The 10,000-nt window shown below is 36.8% G+C and overlaps 2 protein-coding genes across 4 annotated transcripts in view; one reads left to right on the forward strand and one right to left on the reverse strand.

Moving 5' to 3' along the window:
* LOC137978538 (thymus-specific serine protease-like) overlaps nucleotides 1-10,000 on the forward strand; it is a 38,489-nt gene that overhangs the window by 2,170 nt on the left and 26,319 nt on the right. The window contains exons 4-5 of the mRNA XM_068825514.1: nucleotides 1,265-1,354; nucleotides 3,575-3,617. Of these exons, the coding sequence (XP_068681615.1) occupies nucleotides 1,265-1,354; nucleotides 3,575-3,617 (133 nt within the window). The remainder of the gene's footprint in view (nucleotides 1-1,264; nucleotides 1,355-3,574; nucleotides 3,618-10,000) is intronic.
* LOC137978552 (uncharacterized) overlaps nucleotides 4,525-10,000 on the reverse strand; it is an 8,538-nt gene continuing 3,062 nt past the window's right edge. The window contains exons 1-4 of one of the 3 annotated variants that reach the window (XM_068825537.1): nucleotides 6,480-8,274; nucleotides 6,148-6,184; nucleotides 5,758-6,032; nucleotides 4,525-4,953 (exon numbers count right to left, since the gene is read on the reverse strand). In XM_068825537.1, the coding sequence (XP_068681638.1) occupies nucleotides 4,791-4,953; nucleotides 5,758-6,032; nucleotides 6,148-6,150 (441 nt within the window). In that variant the 5' untranslated portion in view covers nucleotides 6,151-6,184; nucleotides 6,480-8,274 and the 3' untranslated portion in view covers nucleotides 4,525-4,790. Of the gene's footprint in view, nucleotides 4,954-5,757; nucleotides 6,033-6,147; nucleotides 6,185-6,479; nucleotides 8,275-9,627 lie in introns of those variants that run through there. The other 2 variants (XM_068825538.1, XM_068825539.1) reach the window with 2 other exon arrangements.

Here is a 10,000-nt window from a genome sequence, read left to right on the forward strand (position 1 = left end):
TTAATCTCAAATCCAACCTTTGTCTGTTAGTATTCAGTGTATGGTGGGGTCATACATGGTGTTTTAGTGTTTCATTTGGGTGTTTCGTGGTTTAGTAATGCGTGTGTAAAGGCCTACAATTTTGGATGACCAGGTGCTAGAGAATTGGGACGAGTGGATAGGGGTGGTGAAGGGTACAAGAAGAACTCTTCTAACCCACCTCCCCCTTACCATTGTCAACCTTTTTCTTTTTCTTTTTTTTTTTTGATTGTCTCACCCCTTTGTCAGCCTCATCATCCAAGGTGGCAGCAAAATCAATAATCATATTATTATTCATCCCTTTCTCTGCAGCAAAATACACCAGCTTGACATGCTGATTCCCATGCTACCGGTACCCAAAAACCTCTTTTGAAAAGACAGTGTCTTCGTTTTGAAAAGCTAGTCTTTCAACATGGCCACATGATAGGAAAATCAAGAAATATTTACCACAAGGGTTTGTGGAAGATGAAAAAGTCCTAAAAAAGTACTTTTGCTTGAGAAAAATGGTATAATAGCTCCCCTAATTGACTGTGAGCTGACAAACGGCTGACAGACAGCCAACAGTTAGCCGATAAGGAAGCAATAAATGTCAAACAATTAGCTGACTCTCAACTGACAAATGCCCAATAGTCAGCTAAGTTTGTTATTGATAGCTGAATGGGGCTGACTTTAGAGAAGTAAGCTACAACTTGTCTCATTTGTTGCTCTTTTGTGTGCCTTCATTTTCTTCATTTCAGACCAATCCCCTGAAAAACAGCCATAGAGTTTGCAGAACTCAACCAATTTGTTGCTTGGTTAACAAGTTTCAATTCATTTTACCCAGTCATAATTTTCTTCTGTCAATAGTCTGTTGGTCAACTGTTATAGTGTACTCTGCATGGTAGAATTTGGGTGAATGTTGGTTTACTTTTTTTATAGTCACCTGTGGAGTGACAAACAATTGTGAGAGCTTCTTCATTATTGCTGCAGTTTTTCCCTAATCTAAAGACCAACATTTTAATTTCTTTAAGTTAATATTTTGGTTGTTAATTTTGGTCACTGTTTCTGCCCAAAATCCATTTCCTACCCCACTGACAATCACACATACACACACTCCCATAAAGCAAATTTAAATTATTGCATGCAGTGGTCAAAGGTTTCTGTAGTGGCCAGGATTTAAGTGATCTCAAGATAAATACAATGACACCTGAACAAAATATTTTTTATCATTTTGGATAACTCTGGTTTTGTTTCTTCCCATTCACAGCACCAAGTGGTTTTCTATTTGATGCTGTTGATTACCGATGACACAGAGGATAATACAAAGGAAAAGCAAAAACTCTTTCCTCTCTTTACGGTAAAACTCATGATCTTTGTTCCATTCCCAAACCAGCTGCAGGTCATGGCTCAACTTAAAAAAGTGCTTTGTATAAGATGCAATACTCCTGCTTTATTTTCCGTTTGAGTTGAAATCTGATAGCAACTCTCTTTTGTCTAAATGGCAAGCATAGTCTTTTAATGAACAGTACTATGGCAAAGTACTATGACTAACATGACTTCCTTGCAACACCCCTTTTTAAGGACGGTGCCTACTAATTAAAGATATTTTTGTCCCGGTGTGTGATTATGCAGGAAATGTAGATCTTAACAAGTGTTATTGAAATCCAAAAAGAAAATTGGGGGTAACCACGCATTTTTCAAAGATAGATCATGAATAATCTTTGTAAAAAGCTTTAAAATACAAAGCAATGTATGGCGTTCTTTCTTAAATTGAAGCTTAATTATCTCTCATAAATGCATGGTTACCCCCAATTTTCTTTTTGGATACCAAGAGTACTTACTAAGATCTACTTTTTCCGGATAGTTTTAAACCGCACAAAAATATCCCTGTATTAGTAAGCATCACCGATAGGAAATCCGAGTATCTCGAGATGCGCAGAACATGTGCGCAATAACAATAGTAGGCACCGTCCTTAAATATTGAAGTCCAATAACTGCAAGCCCTCTTATTTCATCTGTTAAGGGGGTTGGCTCTTTAACTACCAAACCATTGCTATGTACCCCTTCAAATCATCATTTCTTGAATTTTTTCAACTCTACAGTTGTACTTTTTTGCCAGGGGTGTTCTATTTAACCTTCCTTTGTATGGTTTGACTCACAATCATATTTGGTAAATCATGTGACCAAAACAGAAAATGCCTAAAAACTCAGTGAGTTAACTATATTTTTCACAATCTTTTAATGCAACACTACAAGAACAGTCTAACATAAAATCTGTAGCATGAATTTTGAAAAAAGGTATTTCTCAAAAACGTTATGACGTCCGAAGGCCCTCCTTTGATACACTTTTCAAAATATCAGTTCCATTTTTTGTCCAAATGGAAATTCCATGCTACAGTTTACAAAAAATGATAAGATGGTTCCCATCCAGTGAAAAAAATTTGCTTCTTCCTTTCGTTCCCTGAGAGTTTTTATATATTTTTACTGAAAGGCAGGGCAAAGGAGTGGGACTAGTTGTGCATGTGCCTTCTGATAGGCCATTTCCGAGTTCTTTCCTGGTTCCTCTTCAAAGCGAGGCTAAGTGTGAAGTTTTTGTTATGAAAATTAGTAGTCATTCTTATGTAAAGTAGAACTAATTACCATCACAAAACCTTCACACTTAGACTCACTTTGAAGAGGAGGTAGACATGAACTCGGAAATGGCCTATTGAAGTGATGTCAGATTTCCATTGAAAAAGTTACTTCATGGAACCATCCATGCAACCTTTTTGATGGCTTTTTTGACTAAAAAAGCTTCCTTAGCAACAATTGTCCTTCCATAGTTAAGTGCCAGCCCCCTTAAGGTTGAAACGTGTCTTTGCTTAACCCATTGACTCCTGGGCGTGAAACTTGGCAGAATTTACTGTGTCTAATGCCAGCCAATTTTAGGAGTTGGAGGAGTGAATGGGTCATCACTCCCAATGGCAACATTTAACCCATTGACTGGTGTTAGAAAGTAGTGTTCCTTGTCTGAAGATGCCATAGTAATAATGATGATGATGATTTTTATTATTGACAGCAAAAGACTACCTGTCCTCTTTTTATCCTGCTACAAATGTAGCAGAAGTTTTGCATCTTGTTGCCTTCGTTTTGCTTGTCTTTTTGCTGTTGTTTTCACAGCTATTTACTATCACCCTACAAGAGAAACCACTGTCACAAAATGATTCCTTAATTCCAAATTAAGCACATGGTATCATTACTACAGATTTGATTAACTTTAAACAGATTTCTTCTCTGTGATTTGCTGGCTGATATCCTCCTACCTGACAGCCAATTACACAGCACCAGGAATAGTGTTGGAATTGTTGTGCTTCAAACCTCCAAAGATGGGGAGGAACCACAAGGTATGCTCAGTGCAGAAAGAAAACAGCACTGGCAAAGTAAGCCACTAAAGCATAAGGAAAACAAAAGCAATGAGATAAAAACGTTTTTGTGTAGGATACACACAATTTTAAACTCAAGGAAACAAAGCATTTTGGCACAATATTCAATATATTATTGTTTTGTTAGTGAGACTGCCCTTGTGTTTTTATTGTAGTCATCAATGCCTTGTCTGGAAACCATCAAGCCAATTTATCGTGGTATGCAGCAGATACTTGAATCAAAATAAACTTGTAAATGCGGTGCGGGGGTCCTTTACATTATCAAATCAAATGCAATAATTCAGGCTGAAAATGGAGATCAACTGTGGACACATATAGTTTCAGTCTTATTAACTGCATCCAAGCTGGTGACAAGGACTGTTGGTTGAGTGTCAATTTGTGCTTTTATGGGTGAAGTAAATGTTTTTATTGCTGACAAGGCAGGAGGTACATTGTACGCTAAGTAAAGTAACCTCATCAAATCTCCCTCATTAATCTCAATGCTAATGACCTATACGAAGAGAGCCACTTTAAAACAACCCAGAGTCATGACAGAAACAGAATTGTGGAATCTGATTGGTTCCAGAACAGACTCTGGGAAAAAGATCAAATACAAAAACAAAAACAAAAGCCATGTATAGCTTTAAAGATCAGTTGCCTTGCTTCCTTTGCAATGCGTGATGTTATTCTCTGAAGACCCACCTTAAAATAGTTCATGGCTGACCCAACACAAAAGAAACTCACATGTGGATAGGTTATCACTAAAACTCTGAACCGGCCATTGTCTATTGCACAAGGAGAGCATGGCGGGCCTCTTTTTTAGAGGCGACAGAATGGCTGTGAAAAATTAAGCATTTTTCCCATCAGTCCTTTTGGTGACCACTTTGGAACTCAAAAGTTATTTTTCACATGTCTCAAGCTAAGTAATGAGTTTAAAAACTGTTTGTTATTGTTGAGAACTTCTGAGACTTACGCTGCTTATTGATATTTTCAAATTATGGTTTTATGCAACAAATTACTATATTAATTGTTTGTTGGTTATCATATAGGCTACAGGTAGACCACTTTTCAATGTTTATTCAGGCACCTTATGCCATTTATATCTAAATAAATCTCAGTCACTGTAAACATCATTTTACTCTTTTATTTATGGTTTGTGTGATACAATCTAGAATTTTACAAAGTGAAATAAATAACCTATTATTGTACCAAATATATGTATAACAACAGGTATCAAAATACTGAAAGGATGCCTTGCTTAGTTCCTTAACTGCATAAATTAATTTTTAATGTCATGCAATGCTGTACTATTTTACTGTATGTCATGCAATGCTTCCTGTTGTGTGACACATCTCAATATCAGGAGTTAAAGCATTCAAAGTCGTGACATAATCACTGTCTGTCTTTTCTTATCAGCTCTTTCACCATATCTTTGAAATTGAACTCCTCGGTGTCATGGTATTCAAAAGACTTGACCCCTTTAAACTCTGATTTAAGTCGTTGGTTTGAACTGGCATAAATCAACTTCTCCCATGGACTGATGTCATCTGGGCACCTGAAAAAGGCAATGCCTGATTAGATTATGTTGTTCAGGAGTTTTTCAAGACTCAGAAAAAGGGCCAAACCTTCACCCAACCTCCACTGAAGAATTGTTGTTAGTTCAGGAACAGAATATGTGAAACAAAATCAAAGGAAGTGAACGAGGGAACAAAAGTAGTAGTATTAAGCACACAGCCTGGAAAGGTGTCCTGTTTTCAATGGGACACAACCATGCATAACTCTAGAAAAAAAACTTTGAAACTCGCTTATTTTCTCTGTGGATTCTTTTTCACAGCCTATATCTATTTTATTTTATTTTGGTTGCCTCTCTGTGTGATTCAGTTTGTTTTAAGCCACATGACAAGTTCTTTAATTTCATTTTTTTCGATTAGTGTGGCATTAATTTTGACTTCTTCACTCCCCATCTGTTAGAAAACAGTTAAAAGTATGTCATTCAAATGGAACCATTTGCAACTACTGGTATATTTTCTTGTTTGAGATGATTTATGTCAGTTCTAAATGAGAGTTCAGTCTTTGCAATAGACTTGCCACAAGTCGACCTCACGATAATCCCAGGATAAAATGTTTCGGCGAGCGAATCGTGATTTTTCGTACGCGAAGTGGATGAGCGAGCGACCAAGTCGCGAGAGGTCGACCTTCGTTCCGCGCGTATCTAGACGAAGGACTTTTCGAAAGTCTATCTTTGCAACGATGCTAAGTCAGTTCTGCTTAGTTGGAGGTATGTAACAATATCAAATTATGAATTGAGGGAATAGGTGAAGCCTTTGCCATTTTAAACTGTCTTATAAATTTAACTTACCAGTAAATAAATCCAACTGCATCTTTCATATAGCCGGTGTCGCGTTGAAACCGAACATCAAAGAGGATGTAGCAAGGTTCACCAAGCTGGAGGATGTCTTCCTTCATTTGATTGAAAAGCTTTTCATTTGTTTCTTGGGAGAAGTCGGGCAGTGGCTCAGCAGATGTTTCCACCACTATTTCTTCTCTGTCCTTTATCCTCATGATTGCATAAGCATGCTTTTGCTTAAGCTTGATGGCTGTAAAAATGGCTTTGCATTTCTCGTTAATTGGAATCTGAAAATATGGATGAGAATTAACAGGTTATTAAAAAATTGCATTTATGCCAGCAACATACCTACAGTGTATTTTAGTTGAAATGAAGTAAAGTAATCAGGTCACAAGTACTCACCATTATTTTAAGAAATGTTGAAGTTTTCTCTCTGATTCTGAAAAGAGAAAAAGGCCATTACTTTATTCTTAAAAGTGTTAATTATTGGGAAATTAGCAACCAATGGTGACTAAAATAATCATTATGTTTATTCCTAGAAGCAATTTTTTAAACAGCAACATGGAAGGAAGAACTCCATGAAACTCGGTATGATTTCAATCATAACTATTTCTGTTAATTGAAATAAAGACAGTAATGTGCAAAAAATTAAAATTTGAGTATTCTTTAAGGACTAGTGTAAAGTGAAGTGCATCAATTTAGTTTAACATAAGGTAAAAGTATCTGCAGCCTACCTGTAATCTCAGCTTAAATGGCAAACTCTCGTAAGTGACTATCAATTTCAGCTCTGCTTATGGTTTATATATGTTATCAATTCAATGTAATTTTCTATATTTAATCTTGCATGGTAATGTTAGTATTTTAAGTGTACACACTGCAGTTTAATTTTCTCATCACATACCCACGTAAATTAGTAAATTAGCTAATGTTTTCCATTTAAGGTAAAATAGAGGAGACATTAAAACTTGACTTTGTTACTGGTTATATTATACTGCAAACAGAAATATGCGCCACAATTTAAAAAAAAAGTTTGGAAAACTAATGAAAACACTATATTACGCGTTCCCCAGGTCCTTGGATATTCAATTAAGCCCATACATATCGTGTAAAATATAAAAAGGAAACTAGAGTGTGTTGTATCTGTAATTCTAATTTTTTATGGTGTTAACTTTATTGTTTCCTTATATGGATTTCTTTCACGCTACGCGTTTGCATTCGCGAACAAAGGGAAACAAACAGTTTCGAACATGTTTTGTTTGCATTCTTATAACTTGTACAATTTAGTATACCGGAGAAATTGCAGTGCTTTCTTTCGTAGACCACTGCGCAAAATGAACCGAAAAACTCTTCTGTAACTTTCACCGGAGGCCTTTGGGGCTTTGTTTTAGAATTTTGACAAGCTTGTGAAAATGTGCTGGTTGAAAGTTTTTGTGTGACTCTGTGACAACGTAAACATTGCCATAAAAGGCGAGTTTGTTTGAAAAACGTGACAACATTGAACAAGAGTTGAAACAGGGTTTGATATTTGCGTTATGGAATTCACCTAGCTAGCATCTTTACGAACACTAGCCATCGCTATGAATATATGGAGGTCACAGTTACTAAATATTACAAGCTGAAAATTTTGCGCGACTGTTTCTTCGCAGTAATGCGGGTTACAAATTTTGGCAGCCAATATCAGAGGCTACCTTGTAACCGGTATTTTCAATTCCCTGACAGCAGGATCTCCTTTTCGTGGAAGAAGACGTAGCAAGGTGTTAAACTTCATATGTTTGGATTTTGTTTATTTTTAATTCACATCTTCAATCATTGTTAATAGAGAAATGATATTTTTGTGGCTGTCACACAAGCCTGCTTGCGGGCAAAATCACCTCGCCGGTCACGTAATCGCGGAGAAAATTTCACCTCGTCAAAAACGAAGCCAAATGTTGTCCATCCGAAGTAGGGTTTGGTATTGTTTTCCCCTATTCTACAATAAAACGTTCAAAGACCATCCCCACAAATGCGTTTTTGTTTTTGAAAACGTATTCTTTTCTGCCGCGTTTTCGTCTACCACCCTTTTAAAAATACGCTGAGGAAACCTGTAGACTTTTCAGTGGAAAAGCTAAAATAGGGACTTTTAAAAACGGTTTTAAAAGTGGAGCCTGGAAAAAGCATTGTTTGAGAACGCACCAAACAGGCGATATGCCGCGATATCAAAGGCTTCAAAAAACGGACGAGATGTCACGCAAATTAAACCCATCACGGGATGCCCACGAAGTTGCTGACATTTAATAGTTCCTGTAAGTAAACAGTTTGTTTATTTTCCAAGAAAGCATGTTGTGATTATACTTGCCTTTCATACTTCTTATAATGCTCGTTCTATGCGTTTTGTGTTTACGAAGTAGAATATCCAACTAGTTCCGCGAATGAATATGTGCGATTCGAGCGTCACGACGCAATCAAGGAACGCAAGGCCCTTGGCAAAACCAGGATCGGATCGGATCGGATCGGATCGGATCGGATCGGATCAGATCAGATCGACAAAACTCGGACCGGATCAATAACAAAATTCCTGCCAAAAGTAGACACATGAAATCCCTCGGTCACCAGTTGAAGTTACTTCCACCTTCGCGGGTGTCCTTCGGAAAAAAAGTTGGTACGCGCGTTATCCTACCAAACTGTGGGTACATCAGAAGAAATCTGAATAAATGTAGACAGTTTTTTATGCAAGGGCCAGCTGAACAAAGTACAAGTGCCGGATCTTGGGAGATCTAACCAACAAATAATATTTAGACTCAAAACAAAATAATTATGCAAGGCTGGTTGTATGGCTGTGACAATATGTGTTTACTTTGACCCATATTTTGTCAGGCACAGACAAACTTCTTCAGGGAGTTAAGTGACTAACGTGTGTGTACGACCTGGTGACCCAGGGATTTCACGTGTCTACTTTTGGCAGGAATTTTGTTATTGATCCTGTCCCAGTTTTGTTGATCCGGTCCTGTCCCTTCCGGTCCCGTCCGGTCCCGTCCGGTCCCGTCCGGTCCTGGTTTTTGCCGATGACCATTACACAACAACTTGATCACTTTGCAAAGGGGAACATGTTTGTGCAGCGTTACTGGGTAAATCCAAGTTATTAAAGTTGTACTGATGGACCAGGGGAGAATTTGAGATGTCTGGATTGTCAGTGACTTTCTCAATTTTTATCCAAATTTATCCATCTTTTTGTAATTTTTTTAAGATAATTGCATTTTTGATAAATGATTCCTTTCCATTTTTAATAATTGATTCCATTCTGAACAAGCACCTTAATTATTGTTTTTCTGCCCATTGTAGTCGTTTTTGTGTGTTTAATGGGACTCTTTTTTGCTTCTTCCTTGTATTAATATCTCATGTTGTAATCTGTTGTATCAACTAATTACTTGCGGAATGGCTATTCCATCCTAAATAATTGTTTGTTGGTAATCATATAGGCTGAAAGTAACTTTTATTCAGGCACCTTATGCCATTTGTATAGGTAATCATATGACTTAGAATTCAATTTGGAAATAATTTGCACGAGTGGGTCTTTCAAAAACTATCAAAATTGCAGGATTTATTTCCAAATTGAAGGAGAAAAGTTGTGATTACATTTTAATAATATACATAACAAAATTACAGTGCAAGTTCTAGTTCAAGTTCACGCCCCCAAAACAAAAGATTTGATTGGTTTTTATCAAACCGTATTGTTTGTTAGCCAATCAAAACCGAGAATTTTGTGAGTAAATTGTACTGAATTACCTTTTTTGTGCACTGTGTTTGCAAAAAAACTGCACTGCTCTCAGCCAATCAGAATCGAGTCATTTTGTTATGTATATTCTTAATATGTAATTAAATCTCAGTGACTGTAAACATCATTAATTTTTACTCCTTTATTCATGGTTTGTGTCATACAATCCAGAATTTTACAAAGTGGAATAAATAACCTATTACTTCGCCAAATAAATAACAACAGGGTCCGGTTGTTCAAAAGCAGATTAACACAAATCCCAGATTAAAAGTTAACCAAGGAGTCTATTTCTCTACTCCTAAATGCTGTTCAACGCTGATATTCGGCAAAACTTTACATTAAAAGAAGTCAATCTTGAAAAACAAAAATAGGAAAAGAAAAATTCACCAAAAAGTTCCTGGATTAAGTTAATCGTCTTTCGAACAACCGGACCCAGGTCTACTGCTAAGTTGTGTATCAAAATGCTGAAAGGATTCCTTGCTTGGTTCCTTAACTATATCGTTT

The sequence above is a fragment of the Montipora foliosa genome, chromosome 12 (assembly GCF_036669935.1).
Source record: "Montipora foliosa isolate CH-2021 chromosome 12, ASM3666993v2, whole genome shotgun sequence".
In the NCBI taxonomy this organism is placed as follows: domain Eukaryota; kingdom Metazoa; phylum Cnidaria; class Anthozoa; order Scleractinia; family Acroporidae; genus Montipora; species Montipora foliosa.